The sequence below is a fragment of the Neovison vison genome, chromosome 6, assembly GCF_020171115.1.
Source record: "Neovison vison isolate M4711 chromosome 6, ASM_NN_V1, whole genome shotgun sequence".
NCBI lineage: Eukaryota > Metazoa > Chordata > Mammalia > Carnivora > Mustelidae > Neogale > Neogale vison.
In genome coordinates, this window is record NC_058096.1 from 6,033,361 (window position 1) to 6,056,116 (window position 22,756).

General features: G+C 38.5%; 1 protein-coding gene across 2 annotated transcripts in view; it reads left to right on the plus strand.

The window, feature by feature from the left end:
• Positions 1–22,756, plus strand: part of BRWD1 (bromodomain and WD repeat domain containing 1) — a 111,103-nt gene that overhangs the window by 56,198 nt on the left and 32,149 nt on the right. The window contains exons 19-26 of one of the 2 annotated variants that reach the window (XM_044250915.1): positions 164–347; positions 4,445–4,538; positions 8,150–8,281; positions 15,447–15,541; positions 17,251–17,440; positions 19,579–19,704; positions 19,800–19,907; positions 22,141–22,265. In XM_044250915.1, the coding sequence (XP_044106850.1) occupies positions 164–347; positions 4,445–4,538; positions 8,150–8,281; positions 15,447–15,541; positions 17,251–17,440; positions 19,579–19,704; positions 19,800–19,907; positions 22,141–22,265 (1,054 nt within the window). The remainder of the gene's footprint in view (positions 1–163; positions 348–4,444; positions 4,539–8,149; positions 8,282–15,446; positions 15,542–17,250; positions 17,441–19,578; positions 19,705–19,799; positions 19,908–22,140; positions 22,266–22,756) is intronic. The other variant, XM_044250916.1, reaches the window with a different exon arrangement.

Here is a 22,756-nt window from a genome sequence, read left to right on the forward strand (position 1 = left end):
GTATTTTGATCTCAGTTACATTGTGATTCTTCTTCCAAAGATTTTGGATTTGTATTTTTGGTTTGTATGCTATTAGGAGGACTGTATGTATATGCCTGTTTTGTGTAAAATACATATTAGATTAAAATTTGTTTTGGAATCAGTTTTGACAATTCTCCTGCAGGTTTTAGAAGACTGAGCTTAGACATCCAGTCCCCTCCAAATATTGGTCTGCGTCGTAGCGGACAAGTGGAAGGTGTTCGTCAGATGCATCAGAACGCTCCTCGCAGTCAGATTGCCACAGAACGTGACCTGCAGGCTTGGAAGCGAAGAGTGGTTGTACCAGAGGTACCACTAGGCATATTTAGGTTTGTTTTAGGATATCTATTAATATTGTTTCTTTCTACAGAAATATATCTATATGGTTATTTACAGGTTTTGTACTGCATTAGTGGTATAAATAATCATATAAATATATTTTAGTAATGGATTGGAGTCTATTTTAATTGGGGTAGGAAAATGTTGAAATTGTTTTCTAAGTTTTACTGTGGTATATTTTTTCTTAACCATTCCTGTTCCATCTTTACAAACACCCACTTTTATCCGTTCAGTGTTATTTTGAAGTAAATATCAGGTGTATATTTTTGTTTATAACTATGTCTCTGTAATTCTAAAAGATAAGGAATTGTCTTCAGATACCGCAGGGCCATTATCGTACCTTTATAAAATAATACCTCGGTAGAACCAAATGTCCAGTCAGCGTTTAAATTTCCAGTTGTTTGATGTCATGTTTTCAGTTTTTTGCAAGACTGTTTCTTCAGTGGCATAATTTTGTCAAAAGACACGTATGTGTATACTCTTTCTGTGATGATGGCAGGTATTGGTGCTCACTGGCTAGGTTCATTAACTCACTGGGGCCATGAAACCGTGATGGCTCGGGCGCCTGGGTGGCTCAGTGGGTTAAGCCGCTGCCTTCAGCTCGGGTCATGATCTCGGGGTCCTGGGATCGAGTCCCACATCGGTCTCTCTGCTTAGCAGGGAGTCTGCTTCCTCCTCTCTCTCTCTCTCTGCCTGCCTCTCTGTCTACTTGTGATCTCTCTCTGTCAAATAAATAAATAAAATCTTTAAAAACAAAAACAAAACAAAACAAAAAAACCCACAAAAAACAGTGATGGCTCAACTCTGTTAAGTCTTTATTTGTTACAGTGGGTATATCTAAAAAAGAAATTTACCCAAATGTACTGTTCGATCATCTAGTGGGAAAGTTTGTATAAAAAAGACAAGATATATGCTTATTTTGCTTTATTTACCTTCAAACTAAAGATTTACTCCCTTCTACCCCCAGGACCGACCAATTTGTGCTTGTGTTCTTCACTGTATAAATCACACTGCTATGATTTAGCTCATTTCTGATAACCTTTTATTAAGTTTCTCTATCTCTGGCCAGGAGGAGTCTCTTCAAGGTGCCTTCTGAGTCCTTTCGAATGATGATAATACCCTTCTGTAGCGCCCTTGCTCTCAGGCCTGGCAAGGTGGTACAGGTTCATCGTGTAAATTTCTTATCCTGGATGTGGAATCATTTTTGCAGTAGCCTGGTTTTTTTTATAGTGGGAAATAATTTTATAATTATAGTCTGGGCAGTAGGGTGTTTTTTTGCTACTGAGGTGTGACTTGTTGAGTTTTTTTAGTTAATGAAACAGAGGTGGCAAATGTTCCTTTTCACCGATAATCTGAAATGTTCAGTATTCTTTTATGTCTCCTAATAACTAATACTTAGAAGATAATTTTGTAAAGGTATGTGCTTCATGTGTTTAGGCAGAAGAGTTTCAGTGATTGGTGGAGGAATGTAGTACTGACATATTGTATGGTAAATACGAATGTTTACAAATATACAGTAAAATAATGAAAAGCAAAATCTAGAATTGGGATGAGAAATACAGAAAATCACTATCATGTATGTACTATGCTGTAATTAAGCCTTAAAATTGTGTCTGAGTTGCATAGTCATCAGAACCAAAAGTGTCATCTTGGGATACTTTTTGTTGTCATAAATAAGGGAAGCAGACAGGTACCAGGATTGAAAGACCTGAAGAATAATTCCTTAAACAGGCATATATTTATTCTCGTAACATTGAAGACTGGAAATAGTTTTGGGATGGAACCATGGTTCCCTGGTTAATCAGGGACTCAGGCTGTTTCTGATCTCCATCTTATAGTATGGCTTCCAGGCTTAAAGTCACCTCAAAGTCTAAGATAGCTGGACCTTATGTAGTAGCCATCACATATCTGCATTTGTTATGGTGGTAGAGATGTAGGCCAGAAAAGAGAAGAAAGACAGAGACAAAAAGGACTTTCCTTATTGAGGGACTTCATTTAAGCAGCCTTAATGGTTGCACATCTCATTTTTCTGTTCATAACTCATTGATAAGAATGTTGTCATATGGACATACTTAGCTATGGAGGAGGCTAGGTGATCGTTTGTATTTAGAACAACAAAGAGCCACGATAAAAACAGATTGTGTTTTTTTTTTTAAAATGGCAATTTTTTTTTTTTAAAGATTTTTATTTATTTATTTGACAGAGATCACAAGTAGGCAGAGAGGCAGGCAGAGAGAGAGGAGGAAGCAGGCTCCCCGCTGAGCAGAGAGCCCGATGCGGGCCTTGATCCCAGGACCCTGAGATCATGACCTGAGCCGAAGGCAGAGGCTTTAACCCACTGAGCCACCCAGGCGCCCAAAACAGATTCTGTTTTGAAGGAAGAAAAGGAGAATGGAGTTTTTGCATCAACTAGCTGTCTGCTATAATGAAATTTTCCCAAGGAAGAGTGCAGCTTACTGTAGTACTGTGTTCTAAAACACACGTGAGATTTTGTAAAGGAGATGCTGATTGATGGAGTAATGGTCAGTGCTCTGGATAACAGTCCTTCTAGCGGGAGCAATGAGAATTTTACATAACTTCACTTAGGGTGGCATTTGATGAGGATCAAAAAAAATTAAAGTTTTGTTTCCCAACTATAAAAGTAGTATGTGTCTGTTGTGAAAAATTTAGGTAATAGGTGAAAGCATAAGACAATTAATGGCCCCGGTGTGCAGAACGATGAGTGCATAGTATTGCTTCGCAGTAGACACGGTTCTGGTTGGAGCTGGAACTCAGGCACGTGATTTGTCTTAATTCAGTAATAGTAGAAACTCTTCTCATTCTTTTCATGCTAATTCTGTCCATCCTGTCATCTTTGTCTTTTTTCTTAATGGACCATCTCCTTTAACCGTGGAATTGTATAGAGTTGAAGATGATACTCAGGAAGGCCTAGAATGTTCCTTTGCTTTATTATTGATTGAGAATGAAGTGTATGTAGTATTTCATTTTCAAAACAAAGGGAAGCAATGAAGTAGAATTCCATTCGGCTGTGAGTGAAAAACCGTATATAGTTCTTTAATACACATGAAATTGGTGAAACAGACAGCTTTTGAAGGACGGAGTCTGATTTAGAGTTGCTCTATAGATAGAGTGTTGCTCTGCTGTATACTGAGCGTGGGCTGCAGATGTATCCTGAGGAAAATGCAGTTTCTGTAGAAATCAGTTTTTACCTTAGGGCATTTGTGCATATTCTGTTTCGGAGCATTTGCTTACATCTTGGAGCATGGCCGATATGCCAGTTGTGAAACTGGCCCAGGTGGGGTTTTAAAGTGAACACAAACACAAAGCCCTATGTTTTCAACAATGTTCAAATTAGAGAAAAAGGACTTTTAGTCACTTGAATTCTCTAACCATAGAAAAGGAAAATGAACTTTGGTACCTTTCTCATGGTGGAAGGTCCCTTGCTTTGAAATCGGTCACAGATTAATCTTCTGTATCATGTGAGTTGGGAGAGAGACATGATTAGAAGTACTAGTAACAGTGCTATTCTGATTTTGTACAGATTATAAAACATGCAGTTTGAATAAATTTAGAGGAGGATTCTTCTTTTATTTCTTTAGAGTAAGGAATTGCAATCTTGGAAAATTCATACGAAGATTTTGAGTAGCTAATAATGAAAGATCCAGTATGAGTTGGCTGTATTGGGTCAATGAAAATATAAATAATTATTTCTGTCTTAAACATGAAACATAGGGGATACCTGGGTGGCTCAGTCCCTTAAGCATCTGCCTTGTGCTCAGGTCATAATACCAGGGTCCTGGGATCGAGGCCCACGTCAGGCTCCCTTGTGCTCACGTTTGTGCTCGCGCTCTCTGTCAAATAAATAAACAGAATCTTAGGACCTCCTAGCTACCTCTGAGATTATATTTATATTAAATTTCTAATTTATATTAAATTTCTAACAAAGTATAGCTTGATTTTTTTTATAACTTTAGAAATTTTCTGTATTAATTTTGATGACCAAAATCATAATGATTATTTTTTTTCCTCTTTATATTGTTTACTTTATCAGTTCACTAACCAATATACTGGATACTTGTATTTGTAGGAAATTGGAAGATTTCAGAATAGAGAAAGGTGAAGAGGAAAGAAATCTTTATATAATAGGAAGAAAAAGGAAGACTCTCCAGCTCACACAAAAGGTAACTTAAATTCTTAAATCCAATAACTAGAAATAAAACTGAATTTATACTTTTTTTGGGGGGATCAGTGAGACTATTAGTAACTTTTGCCTGATGTAGAATATTTCTTGCTCAAGGTCTTCTGTTCAGGATTTTAAAATAGTAGACATGAGGTTGTACGGCTGTTAGGAAAGGAGAAATGAGGGAAGGAAGTTGCCTAACATTCCTGAAGGATTCTAGGAACTACTCTTTGATAATCACTCTGCTTGTGAGCTAGAATGTTACGGGCTCATTGCAAACATTTCAAGTCCATTCCCACTCACTGACTTCTACAGCTAGCCAGCTACTTGACTTCTAAAACTGCTGGTTAGCTTTATCTCTTGCTGAAGTTTATCCAGACGATCAACTAAAAAAAGAAATCTTAGATGTTAACAATGGTTTGTGACCCTTCAAAGTGCTCATCCTGCTGGAGAAAATCTCATTCGTTAATCTCATTCTTAGTTTCTCTTTTGATTTTCATGAACATCACATGAGCAGCATTAACATTGATTCATGGTAGATGCACAGTGTTTGCAAGATCAGTGCTACAGAACTTTGTTGGAAAGTGGTTGTGTTTTCACCACTCAGTCTTGAGGGTACGTCATGACCGATGGCCTGTGCAGGCCTGGCTGCCATGACCTGCCTTGTCGTTTCAGCTTGATCCTTGATAATTTTGTATGACTTGGCTTTGAGAATGAAGTAAAAATAGTTTTTGTCTTTAACTTAAAAGTGATTTAACTATGTCGAATATTGAAAAGAAAAAGTGTTGGGCGGCCGGAATAGGTCAGTTGGGAGAGCGTCAGACTGAAAAGAAAAAGCATTGACTGAATGAGTATCTTTGGCCTGAGTTAGGATGTTTTCTCATGAAAAAAATTGAAAGTTAAATTCACTAAAATCATTTTCAAGAAACTAATAAATTTTTTCAGTTCTGCTTTTGCTGGAAGAGTAAATTTTGGAAGATTTTTAAAAATTTGATTACATTGCTGTTCCTTATGTATTTATAATTTTCTAATTTGGTTATATTGATATAGTCTGTGCAATTAAAATATATTAAAATTTAAGAAATAGTTAAATGTGAAGTGCTTTAAAATTTTCAGTTTAATCTCTAATTCAGAAATAATGATTCTTAATCCTATATTGAGTAAAAAGTCTAAGCTTTATAACTTAACCATCTTACGTACTAAGCCTGCTTAGATACAGTGTGTAAACACTGACCATACAGATCTGTGACATTACATTTTGTGGGGGAGCAAATTAGGAAAAAGTTCATAGTTTCCTGTAGGGGGTACAATGTTGCAAAAATGTCAAGAAACACTAAGTGGAATCCTACAGTATGCAGTCTTTTTTATCTGGGTTAGTCATTTGGCTAGATGAGATTTACCTGTATAGTGGTGAGTAGGTGAAGTCCTTCTGTTTTCATTGCTGTATAGTATTCCTTTGATGACTATGCTGGTATTATTTAGTCTGCTCTTGAAGGACATTTGGGTTGTTTTCATGTTTGAATATCAGTCATAATTCTTCTTTCAACATTTTGTATATATCTCTTGGTATCTGTGTATTTCTTTTAAGTATATGCCTTGGAGTGAAATTTTTGGATTATAGGATATGTGTATCTTCCATTTGGTAGTTTATGCCCTGTGGCATTTCAGAGTGAGTGCGCTTCTACCTGTAGTGAGGTATGTGTGAAAATTTCATTATGTTTGTACATTTCTCTCTTTCTACTTGTTTTTCTTTATGTGGTTTGCCGCTCTATTATTTGGTACATACACCTTTAGAATTTCCTTTTTCCCTACTGAATTGAACCTTTTCTCATTGTGAATTTTCACCCCTTATTTCTAATAATGTTTTATTCTCCAGATTCTTCATACAGCTCTGCTAGCTTTCCTTTGGCTAGTGCTTGCATAGCATGTTTCCCTCCTCGTGACATTGAGTTACATGTGTATTAAACTTTTACTGCTTGATTCTCTTCCGTTAGGCTGCTGCTTTTCTGAACTTTTTTCCTGACCTCTGTTTTACTTTTGTTAGTTCTGTTTAGCTGTGTGTAATCTGGTGTTAAACCCATTGTGTTTTTAGTTTTAGTTACTGTTTTTCTCAGTTCAGAATTTTTATACAGTCCCTTTTTAGAGCTTCCAGTTTTCTGCTAAAGTTCTCATTATTTTAATTTCTTAAAAATCAGCCATACTTACTTTAAAAATCCATGTCTGATAATTTCATTATTTTAATATCTTGTTCCCCTGTTCCCATTGCTTGTTGATTTTTTTTTTCTCATTTTTCACCATCGCATTTTCTTTGTTATCTGTGGTTTGATTGAATGTTAAATGTTGGAGATTATTTGAAGTCTAGGATATTTCTTCCCCTAGAGAAGATTTATGTTTGCTTTTGGTAAACTGCTAGGGCCACTGTCAAGCCTGTATTGCCTTAATCCAAGCAAGGATGGGGCTGTAGTTCCTTTGGATTACTGTTCTAATGCGGTTTACTGATAGGGCACGGCAGTACCCTTTGATCGAATAGCCAAAGCCTGGAGAGTTCTCCCACACATAGAAGGCTCTGAATTGCAATTTTCTGTGAGCCTAATTTAATTAGTTTAATCTGTTAGTGTTTTGCCTACCTTTCGACCCTTCAGCTTTCTCTTCCCGAGTGAAATTCTAGGGTTTTCTTTTGTTACTTGCATTCTCTTTTCTATCTTGGGCCTACACTTCTTTGTAGGGTTATTAGGTAGATTCCCTCAAACTTCTTATTAAGGAAATATATTTTGGGGGCGCCTGGATGGCTCAGTCATTAAGCGTCTGCTTTCAGGTCAGGTCATGATCCCGGGGTCCTGGGATCAGGCCCCGCATTGGGCTCCTTGCTCAGCAGGAAGCCTGCTTCTCCCTCTTGTGTTCCCTTTCTTGCTGTCTGTCTCTCTATCAGATAAATAAATAAAATCTTAAAAAAAAAAAAAAGCCAGTGATGTATTGAAATGATAAGACACCAGTCATTATCACACAGAAGGCACTAATGTGAAAACTAATTTGTCAGTCAAGGAAAATGTGTTTTGAGTGATTTCTCATACAACTTGGGTGTTTGATGAATAGCAGGCTCCCTCCACCCTTTAAATCAGTCTGTTTTATTTGGATGATTTTTAAAGATTATTTAATTATTTTGTTTTGACAAAATATGACATTTCAAAAATTCAAGCAGAGCTGAAAAGTACTGAAAAAAAGTCCTCTAAAAATTTAAAATCTGGAAATAGGCAGGATTAATATTTGAGGATTATTTCAGATATTTCTCTATACTTGTGTTCCTTAATGTTGGTGACAGCATGATAATATACGAATATATATTTTCACTTCTAAGATACGTATTTTAAGAGGTATCTGTTTTGGGTTATTGTTGTTGTTACATTCTTAATGGCAAACCATGTCTTCTAAGTAAAAATGCCAAGTTTAATTTAACTCTGTGTGTGTGTGTGTGTGTGTGTGTGTGTGTGTATTTGAAGTGTTATTATTTTTTATTTTTGCCTTAAATTCCTTTTGGAATTTGAAAGAATGCCCATCTTACTGATGCTTGTACTCATTTGGGTGTTGATTTCCATTTGCATGTTTATGTTTCAGTCTGACTCGGTGGTTTTGCTGTCACAGTCTAGGCAGAGGACGTGCAGGCGCAAATATCCAAATTACGGTAGAAGAAATCTTGGCCGGCTTGACTTATCTTCTGGAAATGAATCTTCAAGCTCTATGAGACATGTGAGTTTTGTAACTTTAAATTATATAAAATAATGTTCAGTAATTTGTCTTAATTCTTTCCATTGTATCTGCCAAGAGTCTAAGAATTTTTAACAGTTTTGCTGAGATATTTACCATACCGGTGTTGTATAATCCAGTATCTCTAGTGTATTAACAGAATTATCCTGTCATCACTACTATTTAACTTCAAAATATTTTCATTGCCTCTAAAACGAAATCTTACACTCATTTGCAGTTACTTCCCAGCCCACCTCACTCAGCTCTGGGCAACCACTTTCTGTCTATATGGATTGATTGGCCTATTCTGGGCATTTTATATGAATGGAATCATACAATACGATTTTGTGACTGGCTTTTTTCGCTTAGCATAAGGTTTCCAAGGTTGATCCCTGTGTGGCATGTATCCATACTTGTTTTTGGCTGTTATGAATAATGCAGCTTACTAACAGGTTTTTGATTGAATATAGGTTTTCATTTCTTTTTTTTTTTTAAAGATTTTATTTATTTATTTGACAGAGAGAGATTACAAGTAGGCAGAGAGGCAGGTAGAGAGAGAAGGAGGAGGAAGCAGGCTCCCTGCTGAGCAGAGAGCCCGATGCGGGACTCGATCCCAGGACCCCGAGATCATGACCTGAGCCGAAGGCAGCGGCTTAACCCACTGAGCCACCCAGGCGCCCTAGGCTTTCATTTCATTTGGTTATCTAGGAGTCAGTTTGCTGGGTCATGTGGTAACTCTATGTTTTTATCTTTTGAGGAATTGCTAAAATGTTTTCCAAAGCAGCTGTACTGTTTTATATTTCCATCAGTAATGTGTGAGGATTCCAGTCTCACCACATCCTTATCAGCACTTGGCATTGTCTGTACTGTTGGTTTTAGCCATCCTAGCGGGAGTGAAGGGCTAGCTCGCTGGTTTTGATTTGCATTTCCCTAATGATTAGTGATGTGGAACATATGCTTATTTCTTGTCTGTGCAAATCTGTTGCCTGTTTTTCAGTTTGGTTGTCTTTTTTTGTTATTGCCATAAAAGGTTTTTATTCTGGATGGGAGTCCTTGCAGATACAGGGTGTATACATACTCCGTTCAGAGTGCTGACGTCTCACTTATTGGATGGTTGGTTTCCTTTGAAGCACAAAAGTTTTATGAAGTTTGAGAAAATCCAGTTGATTTTTTTTCTAACTTAGTTGCTGGTGCTTTTGCTGTCATATCTAAGCCTTTTCTTTAACCCCTTTGCTTGACTTTGAGGAATGCTGTAGAATTAGTGGTCTTTTTTTTTTTATTTTTTGGGGGGAAGCCAGTATTTTTGTAGAGTCTTTAAAATTTAATAATAAGATGTTAATATTTTCTAAACAGTAACGTTTTGGTGTTTGAAGTGTTCCATATGGATGGACAGACTATTCATTTAATTCTGTTACAGAGCATTACAGTAGTAGTTCAGTTAGTGTTTGAGATTAAATCTAAATTCTTCCACTCAGACAAATTGTTTAACCTTTTATGTACTCTGGCCAGATCTGTAAAAGCAGTCAGTGTTAGCATGCATTCCTCAAAGATGTGAGAACTTACTTGATTGTGAAGTGTTTAAAATAGTGTCTAATATCCAATCATGCTAGCTGCTGTTATCCCCAGCCTTTTAATTGATCTGACGTTGTTTTATGTGATGAGACTGTTTTTACATTAGTTTCTTCTTATAGTGAATTGAACATGTTTTAACCCTTTCTTAATAGTTTTGGACAGTTACGATAAACATGCCCACCTATCCTCACTAGTTTCTGGTTTATGCTTACTGTGTTTTTCATACCTGTGCATTTTATTGTTTCTCCTTTTGTACACAAGATAGAGCATACTATAGATCCCCTTTTGCTCTTGACTTTTTTCACTTAAAATATTCTTGAACCCATTCCATATCGGTTCTTAAATATCTTCTCCCTGTTTTTTAAGAGTTGCATCACACGTGATTGTAACAGTTTACCACTTTCTCACGTATGGACATTTAGGACATTTCTGTTGTTTTTGTCATAAATAGTGTTACAGTGAATAATCTTTTTGTCTTTGTATGTAGTTTTGTCCTGTCGGAGATGCAATTTGGAAGTACATTTCTGGGAATGGGATTGCCAGGTCCAAAGATAGATGTCTGTGAGTTGTATGAGAGAGTGATAAAAAAAATTCCTGCTGAAGGAGGGTTCCAACTTGGCATTTCTACCAGTGGCACTTAGGAGTGCCTGTTTCCCTATCCATTAGCCCACAGAGTATGTTATACTTGATAATTTTTACCAATTTAGTGGGTGAGAGATGGTGTCCTAGTATAGTTTTATTTTAATGTTTTGGCTGTTCTTTTAGTTTGGTAAAATATAAAATTCATCATTTTAACTATTTTTCTGCATACAGTTCATTGGCATTAACTACATTTATGATGTGTGCGGCCATTACCACTGTATGTTTCTAGCACTCTCTCATCTTAGACATTCTGTATTCATTAACCACTGACTCTTATTTCCCTTCTCCATCCCTGGTAGCCTGCCTTCTACTTTCTGTCTCTCTATAAATTTGCCTATTCTAGGGACTTCTGTAAGTGGAATTGTGCAATATTTGTTCTTTTGTCTTTGGTTTATTTCACAGAAAGTTTTATTTTGACTTTTTCATATTATGTGTGAAGTTGTTGAACATTTCTTCATATATTTAGAGTGTTTTTTTTTTAAATCTTCATGCTCCGTGTATTTATGTCTTTTGGTCACTTTTCTATCATGTTTTTGGCCTCTCCTCACCCTGCCCTGAACCGTAATTTTTATCTTTTCGGGGGGCGGGGGGCGAGACAGAGGGAGATAACGAATCTTAAGCAGGCTCCTTGCCCAGTATGGAGCCTAATGCAGGGCTTGGTCTCAAAACCCTGGGACCATGACCTGAGCCGAAATCAAGAGTCAAGAGTCGGACGGTTAACCAACTGAGCCACCCAAGCACATTCCCCTGCCTTAATTTTTTTAAGTTCTTTATAACTGGGGCACCTGGGTGGCTTAGTCATTAAGCTCCTGCCTTTGACTCAGGTCATGATCCTGGGGTCCTGGGATCGAGCCCTGCCTCAGGCTGCCTGCTCTGTGGAGAATCTGCTTCTTCCTCTCCCTCTGCTGTTCCCCCTGCTTATGCTCTCTCTCTCGGCTGCCCCTCTCTCTGTCAGAGAAATAAATAAAAATAAAATCTTAAAAAAAAATCCTTTATAACTAGGGATATATAGTTGTCTGTAATTTGTAAGGTGCTGGGTGTTTTCTGCCATTATGGCCTCTAAGCAGTTATTATTTGGCATAGGTGAAGGTTTCTGATTTCAGCAGATTTAATTTTTTACACATTCTGCTGTGTTCCTGAATTTTTGGGTTAATTTTATCATTGAATTTTCTGAGGTTTTCAGGTATCTTCTCCTTTGCACGGATACCTAGTTTCACTCCTAAGTTTTGTGCCTCTTATGGATTTCTCTGGTCTAACGGCATTCCTCAGTTCTTCCAGCGCAGCGCTAGGAGACATGGGCCTGCATTCCTGTTGGTGGACACAAGTCTGCCATTGTCACGTTAAGAAAGATGCTTTATTTTAGGTGTCTACAGTATACATACATACCGTATTTTGCTAAGGGGATATCAACTAATGCTTATTTTCTTATATTCTTTTTGAAATACCAGGATTGATTATAGATTTTTTTTTTTTCTTTTTAAATCATCACTGGTATCAGTCTTAGAATTTTTGTCTTTATTAATTTGGTGTGTTTTTAAGTAATGAGGAACTTTTTAAACTAATGAAAGCATAGATAATGTGGAATGTTAAAACCACTTGACCTTTTAAAATCATGATTTTGTGGTTTGGTGTCCTTGGTTTTACTTGCCTCGATATGAATTCATTCACTTATGTTGTTTTAGGGGGGTGGGGGTGAGGTGGGGGCTCTTGTGGCTGGGTGGAGATGAGAGTGTGTGTGTAAATGTGTATGGCAGTAGGATAGAGATTGTGGCATTATGTATATGCATGTTGGTCCATTCCATTTTGGTTTGGAAAGCACCCATGGTAGGAAAGTTAGCCAGATTTTTAATTCTAGTTCCTGTACTTATCATCCTGTGACCCCAGGCTTATTTATTTTTACTTTTCTTACACTTGGGTGTTCCTATAGATGAAGAGCTAGTAATGTATAGGGTCTGGGAGACAGCAAAACACTCAGAGGCACGGTGGATATAAGTTTTGTGGGGTTGAAGCTTGTGTAATCTTAGGACTTTTTTTTTTTTTTAAAGAAAAGTCCCTCAAAGTTTCAAGTAGATTATGCCACCTTGATAGGCAAGTTAAATCAGAATCTCTGAAACTTAGTGTTGTTAGTTTTCTTAATTCTTATTTTCTTAGTTCTTAATTTCTTAATTTTCTTTGTTCTTAATTCTGCCTATGTTAACAGGTGTTTGGAGAGTTGGGATAACACATATAAGACATTTCATAGGGTGTGTGGTTTCGAGGTAGTAGCTTTCAAGAGTTTAAGAAAAAGTTGATTTGAGCATGCGAAGCACATTCCATTTAGTAGTTCTGTTGTGCTAGGCCTAGAATGTACTCCTGGAATAGTGTTGAGAAACAGTTTGTAGAATTTTTGCCTATTCAAATGAAGTAAACAAAAGTAGGGTTTTTTTTTTTTAAGATTTTATTTATTTGAGAGAAGGGGAGAGCACAGAGGTAGAAGCAGACTCCTACTGAGCAAAGCTTGATCCCCAGACCCTGAGATCATGACCTGAGCCAAAGGCAGAGGCTTAAGCAACTGAGCCACCTGCACGCACCCAAAAGTAGATATTAACTTGATATTTTGCCCTTTGAGTTTTGGATCTTACTGACATTTTCATTGTCTGTTATCAAAGCTCCTAAAGTAAATGCTGTTACAGGAAAAGGTCCTGTCTCAGTTTAAAAGTACCTGCCTGGGACTCATGACCAGAACTTAAAGTGGATCACAACCATTGGTGCTGTGATGATCAAAAAGTTGTTTGTTCCCCTCTCTTCCCTTTAAAAAAAGGGGGGGTACACCTGGGTGGCTCAGTGGGTTAAAGCCTCTGCCTTTGGCTCAGGTCATGGGATTGAGTCCCACATCAGGCTCTCTGCTCAACAGGGAGCCTGCTTCCCCCTCTGCCTTTCTGCCTGCCTCTCTGCCTACTTGTGATTGCTGTGAAATAAATTAAAAAAAAATTTTTTTTTTTAAAGGACTGTTTTGGAGCAGTTTTAGGTTTACAGAAAAATTACACAATGAGTACAGTGAATTCCTATATACTCTCTTCCCTTCACACAGTCTTTTCTATTAGTAATGTCTTGAATTAGTGCGCTGGATTTGCTTTAACTGGTGAGGTGAATTCCCTGGTTTACATTAGGGATAGCATGTGTGTTGTATAGTTCTGTGGGTTTTGACAAATGCATTGTCTGCCATATCAGTATCTCCCATAACAGCATCAGACAGAACAGTTTCACTGCCCTAAAACCCCACTGGGCTATACTTAACTCTTCTCTCCCTCCTCCTGAGCCACTGGCAACCATTAATCTTTTTACTGTTTCCATAGACTTTTCCAGAATGCCATATAGTTGGGTTATACAGTATGGAGCCTTTTCAGATTGGCTACTTTCTAGTAAAAGAGGTTTAAGTTTCCTCTACAACTTTTTGTGGCTTGATGTTTCATTTCTTTTTAGAACTGAATAATATTCGGTTGTCTGAATTTACCACAGTTTATATATTTACCTACTGAAGGACATGCTGGCTGCTTCTAAGTTTTGACAGTTAGGAATATAGCTGTTACAAACTTACACATTCTGGTTTTGTATGGACTATTTTTAATGCATTTGGGTAAATACCAAGGAGCATGTTTATTGCATCGAATGATAAGGCCCTGTTGGACAGCTTTGTAAGAGACTTCCAGACTTTCCCGAGTGGCCATGTTGTGTTTTGTATTTCCATAGTCAATGAGGGAGAGACCCTGTTGCTGTTTGTTGTTGTTAGATGTCTTTTCTTCACAGATTGATCTGTAGATTTAACACCATCCCGATCAAAATCCCAAGTTAATTTTGTGGGTGTTGGCAGAGTGATTGATTCTAAAGTTTACTTGCAGAGGTAAAAGACCTAGGATACTGAAGAAAGTAGTTGGAGGACTGACACTACCTGACATTAAGAGTTAGTATAAATCTGTAATTTTTAAAACAATGTGAGATAGTGAAAGCATAGACAATAGTTGAGTGGAACAGAATAGGGAAACCGAAAATAGACTAATACACAGATCATCAAGTAGCGTTTGACAAAGGAGCAAATACCACTCAGTGGATAAAACATAATTTTTCAACAAATGCTATTGGAATGACTGGATATCCACATGCTAAAAAAAAAAAAAATCTAGACAGAGACTTCTCATAAAAATTAACTCAAAATGGATCATAAACAATATAATGCAAAATGGAAATTTCTAGAAGATAACATACAGTAAAATATAGGGGACGTTGGCGATGGCAGTGACTTTTTAGATAAAATACCAGAAGCACAATCTGATAGAGAAAAACGTGACAGGCTAGAGTTCATTGAAATTAAAATCTTCTCTGGGAAAGATACCATTAAGAGAATGAAAACGCAATGAAAATAGGACTCCCAGTCCTATTGACTGGGGGAAGATATTTGTAGAACTGCTATCTGATAAAGGACTTGTATTTAAAACATACCATGAATTCTTAAAACACATTCATGAGAAAACAAACAATCCAGTTTAAGAATTAGCAAAATGCCTGACACCTCATCAAAGAATATCTCTAGGTCATATGGAAAGATGCACAACGTCCGTCATGGGGGTGAGAGGGGAACGGTGAGAGCCGGTTGCGTACCTGTCACGGTGGCCTAAGTCCAGCAAAATACGGAGGACATCTACATTGACTTTTTACGAGCTTCACTCAGAAGGGCTGGCTGTATCAGCAGTAGTAGTGTGAAGTCTTAGACTCTGATGCCTTATGCTTGATAAGAAAAAGAATATAGTAAGAACATTTACTTCTTGTTTTTTTAAGTCCATCTAACTCTTTTCTTGCCCGATGGCCCAAGATGATCAGGACAAAGTACAGTTTTTCTTGACTTGTATTGTTTAATCTCCAAAATCAGGAGTTTTATTTTATCTACATCTCTCCCCCGCCCCCCGACCTCGGCCAATAGGAGACTTCCTGTGATCAGAGTGAAGGCTCTTGTTCTTCTGAAGAGGAAGAATGGAGGAGTGATCGGAGGAGTGAGAGTGACAGCGCGAGTTCAAGGTACCTGCTCGTCCCTATTCCCATCTTTTCCGCACTTCAGTAGTAGGCCTGGATGCCGTGGCGGGGGCACGGATGGCATCCGAGACGTAAGCGCTCACATCTCCGGGACAACTGACTTTTTAGTACATTTAAAAGGAGAAGAAAACCGGATTAACAGCTTTATCTGTAGAAAATATTTTAGGTATTTTTGACTGTAAACATTTGAGCGGGCAGGACGGGGGTGTGTGTACTCCAACTCAGTCCAGTCTTGAGCTGCGTTTCTAATGAGTAGTATCCAAAGTGTGTGTGGTAACACCATCATTCTGTCTAGTATTAGTTCTGCATGTGTTGACCTTGTATTTAGTTTTGGTATCGAAATTTCATTGGATCGAGATGTTAACATCTGTTCCTTCTCTTGGTAAATAAATGTCAGCTTCACCTTTGACAGATGCTCAAGCCAGAAACATGGACCTCTTTCTCTTTTCATGAACATATCTATCACCACATGTAGGAAGGTGCCTCTGCCAAATAGGACTGAAAGTATCTTCTTTCTATTTCCATTGGTCCTGTTCTAGACCACCTGGCCTAGACCACCTACTGTACTCCGTTTTCTTTCTTGACTTCTCTTATTCCATTATGAGAAGTAATTTTTAGAACACTTGTCTATTTTATTTTTTTAAATTCATTTTTAATTATGAAACAGACAATAAAATTTAACTATCTTAATACTATTGTTAAGTGTATGTTTCAGTAGTGTTAAGTACGTTCATACTGTCTTGCACACACTCTCTGGAGCTCGATGCATAACTGAAACTGTATACCTATTAAACAGTGATTCTCCACCTCCCATCCCCGTCCTCTGGCAACCACTCTTATGCTTTCTGTCTCTATAATTATTATCTTTTAATTCAGCTTTTCTTGAATTTTATTATACAAAGCAGGTACTCTTGAATTTTTTCTAAATAACTCTTTTTGTAATAAACAGCTCTTAGAAATGTGTGTGTTAGTGTGAGTATGTTTTATTGAGCCTGAGAGGTATGTGGTTGGCCAGTGATGGCCCAGTAGAGTCCTTTGTCATCCTTTTCTGTATTTTCTGAAGCTGGCACTGGGCAGGGGCTCATTTTCTGGATCTAGTTTCCTGTTGGACTCTGCTTCTGTTCCAGGGTGGGCTACGAGTTCCTCTCACGAATCTTCTGTCATATCAAGTAACGGTCCCCCTCTTGGCAAGAAGCTCTGACCACTTACAGCTTTCTATTTGTTGTGTTGTGTTTTTCTTGGGCTTCTTGGTCTGTGCACAGATGGTTTTTCATTCCAGTTAAAGTTTCTAGTCTATTCCTGAGCCCCCTCTCACTTGGGGTGGGAGGAGGGCCTGCTCTTACGGTTCTGTGTGATCTCTCCTGTTTTCATAACTACACTCCATCTTCTGAAAGGGGATCGTTGGTTGGCTCTAAATGTTGTGTTCCACAGTGTCTCCGATGTATTATACTTCAAAATCATTCCTCAGGCTCACATCCTTTCCTGATTTCCAGCATCAGTGCAGGTTTCTCTCTTTCGCATGATCCCTGGTTATTTCCGTATTTGCTGATGGTGAAGGCAGAGTGTTCGAGTTAAATTTTCCCATGACCCTTCCTTCCTTCCCACTACATCTCTTCTCTTAATGTGATGTGACTGGTTTGCTGTCAGGGCTTAGATTCTGGTTCCCTGCAACTTCCACTCTTTTCCTTTCCCAGTGACTCGTCCTCTCGATACTCTGATTGGACTGCCGATGCGGGCATCAATCTGCAGCCTCCTCTGCGGACGTCAGCGCGTCGGCGCGTTTCCCGCTTTTGCAGTAGTTCAGAGGATGAAATGTCTCCTGAAAATGTATCTCCTCCAAAGCGGAGACGAAAGAGAAAGAAAGAAAATAAGCCTAAAAAAGAGGTAAGAGAAGTATATCTTTAAAAACATCTTTTTACACTTTTTATAGAGGTGTTTCTGTCCATATTTGGAAATTAAGGGGCACCTGGGTGGCTCAAGTGGGTTAAGCCTCTGCCTTCAGCTTAAGTCATGATCCTGGGATCAAGCCCTGCGATCAGGCCCTGCATTGGGCTCTCTGCTCAGCAGGGAGCCCGCTTCCCCTGCGGCCCCCCTATCTTATCTCTGTCTGTCAAATAAATAAGTAAAATCTTAAAAAAAAAAATTAAAAGTCTTGGGGGCATCTGGCAAGTTGACTCGGTTGAGTGTATGCCTTCAGCTCAGGTCGTGATTCCAGGGTCCTGGGATCAAGCCCCACATCAGGCTCACTGCTTGGCGGGGACCCTGCTTCTCCCTCTCCCTCTGCCTGCAGCTCCTCCCTCTTGGGCTCTCTCTCCCTCTGTCAAATAAATAAAATTTTAAAAAAATTAAAATTCTTTAGGAAATTGGAACTTTTATATTCTTCTGACAGTGTTAGCACAACTCAAATGTAAAATGGAATTTATATTTGGAAAAGCTGCTCTGTTGTGAAGCCTTCTCTGTTGAATCTGCCCCAGATTGGCCTTGGCACTGACTCCTTCCCCAGTTTGACACCTAAAGGAGGAGCTCTGTTTGCTCAGCATCCCACAATAACTCTTTATTTTCTCCTGTTAATCAACACCAGAAATACACTTCAGGGCATTTTGGGGCACTTTCTTCTTCTCTCATCTGTTACTGCCATGTGTCCCAGACACATCTGGCATGTTCTCCTTTGTTTGGCATCTTCACACTCTTAACTATGCTGTTCCTATACCTTACCATATGCACAGGGCTCGTGTAGTGCCGATGGTGGCCATTATTTAAAGATGCCCCCTCTTTGTACTCGTTCTCTGTTGCTGTGTAACAGATCATCCTGAAACTTAGCTCCTTAAAACAGCGAACTTGTGGGGCACCTGGGTGACTCAGTGGGTTAAAGCCTCTGCCTTCAGCTTGGGTCGTGGTCCCGGGGTCCTCAGATCGAGCCTCGGATCGGGCTCTCTGCTTGGTGGGGAGCCTGCTTCCCTTCCTCCCTCTCTGCCTGCCTCTCTGCCTACTTGTGATCTCTGTCTGTTAAATAAATCAATAAAATCTTAAAAACCCCCCCCAAAACAGCGAACTTGTATTCATGTTCTGATGGATTAGGACTCGGAGGGCTGATTGGCTAGGTGATTTGTGGCTCACAAGGTTGCACACAGTGGCTGGAGTTGGCAGCTGTCTGAAGGTTTGATCTTCTCTGAAGCTTACTCACTGGACTCAGTTCCTACCACAGGGCCCCTCTGCAGTGCTGTGTGGGCGTCGGCGGGACATGGTGGCTGGTTTTCCCCGAGCAAGTGATCCTGACGTGTAAGCAAGAGGTGACCCTGAATCCCTGTGACAGCCTAGTCTTCAAAGCCTCTCGTCACTTCTGTTTCATTCTGTTTGTTAGAAGCAGTTCCAGCCCACCCTCAAGTGGAGATGTGGCTGCATCTCTCGAAGAGGCGAGGAGGAGTTTCAGAGAGTTTGTGGCTGTGTTTTAAAATCACCAGTTTTAAAACCTCAGTCAAGAGGAGACTGTGCTGATTAGTCCCTGGTAGAATTCAGAATGGTGTGTCGGTAGGGCAGGCTCTGTTGAAGAGGATTTAGGTTGGAAATTAGGCCTCTTCTGTAGGATATAAAGTGTTACAAAGAACCTTAGAAATTCAGGAGATGCTTGAAAAGTGCTAGGTAAATCTGCAATGCTTTCACAAGTGATACGTTCCTGTATATGTTAAGGAACCAAATATGTATGCTATTTAAAAACGAATCATTAGGTGACATGCCCATAAATAGGCATTCTCAGTGGTGAAGTTTCTTTTGTTGTCTGTTTATTTATTTATTTATTTTTAAGATTTTATTTATCACAGAGAAAGAGTGGTAGAGCACAGGCAGGGGGAGCAGGTCACCAGTGAGCAGGGAGCCCGACGCAGGACTCCATTCCAGGAATCATGACCTGAGCCGAAGGCAGCTGCTTAACTGACTGAGCCCCCCAGGCGCCCCCTGTTTTTCAGTTCAACAGTGTATGCGTGCCCTTTCTGTTGTGCCAAACTTTGTTCTGTTCCCCTTGGCAGAGCTTACGGAGGATGACTGCGGTGGAGCTTGCAAATATGGAACATTTATATGAATTTCATCCTCCAGTTTGGATAACTGACACCACACTTCGAAAGTCACCTTTTGTTCCTCAAATGGGTGATGAGGTGAGAGTAATAAATTTTAAAAACGTGAATATGGATACCATAAGACAAAATATTTTACTGTTAGGTTTTAATTTTTAAATGTATGCTTTTTGCAGGTAATATATTTTCGACAGGGTCATGAAGCTTATATTGAGGCTGTCAGAAGGAGTAACATCTATGAGCTGAAGCCCAACAAGGAGCCGTGGAGAAAAATGGATCTCAGGGTAAGAGGACGGTGTCATTACGTCATTAAACAGTTGGCACATGGGTAGTAAAATATTTACAAATCCATTAAAAATAAACCAGTAGAGGCATATTTCTTTACTATCTTTCCATTGGTTTCCTGCTTTCTGCTATCACCTTTTAAGACTTACGATCCGGCAGGAAGACATGTTTGTCAGTGGGTGGTCTTCGTGTATTGCTGACTGGCATTCAAAACTAAGTGTGCCAGAGTCTTTCAGGAAGGCAGCTTGGCGGTATGTATCATTGATCTTAAGATGCATGTATCAGGATACATGTTCAAAAGAAGTACAACTTTTCAAGAGAGGAAATACAAATTGGAAAAAAGGTTGGGCCCCATGCATAATAAACTAGATTGCTGAAAACAATACAGAATACCCCTGTACTTAACCAGTTTTATAATTTAAAAAAAAAAAAAAAAAAACATTTAGACAAAGAAACTACCACATTTTAGCAGGTAACAAAGGTTTTGGTTTGTTACCAGTTATTCACATTGGGGACAGGGTCCATGAAAATGCCTAGGCTTTCTGGAGGCTCTTTTAATGATTGGAATTGAAATGAAAGATATTTAGATGTTTTGGGGCGTCTGAGTGGCTCATCCATTAAGCATCTGCCTTCGGCTCAAGTCATGATCCGAGGATCTGGGATCGAGTCCAGCATCGGGCTCCCTGCTCCATGGGAAACCTGCTTCTCCTTCTCCCACTCCCCTTGCTTATATTCCTTATCTCACTCTCTCTCTCTCTCTCTATCAAATAAATAAATAAAATCTTTAAAAAATATATATATCTATTTAGATGTTTTAATTCCGTGATTTTACTTCCAGTAATTTAGGAAACAACTGGAAATGCATGTGAATTTTTGAGCAAGGCAATTTCATTTCACTGTTTATAAAAAAAAAAAAAAATAGAAAATTTCCAAATATCCTGTAGTGTTGAATGAATCAAATCATGGTACATTCACAGAATTAACTACTATGTAGAGCCCACTGTGTAATTGAGGCTTTTAAAATATTTGTTTTTGAATGACTATTGACTTTTTATAATTTATTACTAAGGAAAAGTAGGATGTGAAATATTCATGGTAATGATAAAAATTTACAGATGCATGTCTTAACAAAAAACATCAAAAAGTCAATAGTGATTATATGTGGAATAGCATTGCAGTTGATTTTTTTTTTATTCTTTATGCTTTTATGTTTCTGATACTTACAGTAACTATTAGATGATGAGAATAGCTGTGTTAGCAAAGACAGCTGTTCTTAAATACTCTTCAACTTAGTGGCTGTCCTTCTTGAACTCGGCTTGGGTTATGTTCTGATTTATGTCCACCTTTCTCACTTATTACTGAGTCTCTGAGTACAGCTGATCCTCATTATTCACAGATTGCATATTTGAATTTGCCTTTTGGTGTACGTTATTTGTAACCCAAAATCAATGCTCATGATGCTTTCTGGTCACTTGCAAACATTCACAGAGTGGCAGAAGATTTGATTTGCATGACCAGCATGTTTACAGCTGAGAGTGAGCGATGTGATGCCTTCTTATTTGAGCCTTATCTCATAAATAAGGGTCCTTTTCAGAGTCTGTTTAATGCAGTAGTAAAGACTGTTTACATTTTTATGCTTTTTGTTGGTGACTTGCTGTATAAAAGAACCCGCAAGTGTGGTGCTTAAAGTGCTCTCCTGTGTTAGCACAAGAAAGTGATGATGTGCTTTCCGGGGAAAAATGTGTGTTAGATAAACTTCGTTGAGATGTGAGTTATACTACTTTGGGCTGTGTGTTCAGTGCTGATGAATCAACGTATTAGATGAAGTGTCTTTACACAGAAACACACAGAACAGGATTGTGTATCTCTAAGAAGAGAACAAAGCTGCAAAGAAACTCAGATTATTCACAGCAGTTATCTTTAGATATTGAGCTGGTCAGTGACTTACACGTTCCTTCTTCCGCTTGTGGTATATTTTCTAAAGTTGACTATATTCCTTATGTGAGAAACAGTGTTAAGTGTCTGTCCTAAGAAAAGATGTGAAGCAAAATGATTGCAGTTAATAATTGATGTGTCATGAAATGATAGCAAAAATGATTATAATTAATGTTAAATTGGAAGCTAAATTGTGAGTTTACGTAATGTGGCAGTATGTGGAGAATTATGGTCTTGAGGAATTGCTCTGTTTTAACCATTTTTAAACACTTTTTTAAAAAAAATATCTGTTAAAAGGATCAAGAATTGGTCAAAATAGTTGGAATACGATATGAGGTTGGGCCCCCTACACTCTGTTGCCTCAAACTTGCATTTATAGATCCTGCAACTGGAAGACTAATGGACAAATCTTTCTCTATTAGGTATGTGTTACTATTTTTTTATGGAATTATTTAAGTTTAGATTTTTCCTCTTGCTGATGAGCAGGTTCTTTCCCTAGCTGTAGGGTAAATAGTAGAGCACCGTGGACAGCCTGTGAGTTGAGGTTCTGGTGGATGGGAGCCCACTAGAAGTAAAGATCATTTAACTGTGTTAAAACAACAGTTACGCGTTGGCGTGTTGTATACCTTTCTCTGTGCCACTTAAATGTGTGGAGAATTCTGGACTGGGGGGATATTTCTTCTGTCTTTATTTTTGAGAAAATGTTAGAATAAATAATCTGTTAAGCCTGTGTTGTCTGTTACGGTAGCCCTTAGTCACAGTGGCTCTTGAGCACTTAGAGTGTGGCAGATTTCAGTTGGGTGTGATGTTAGGTGTACACGCTAGATTTTGAAGACTTGATACAAAGAAAAAGATGATATAAAATATCTCATTATTTTGTACTTAAAACAATGTGAAGCAGGATTTAAGGTCC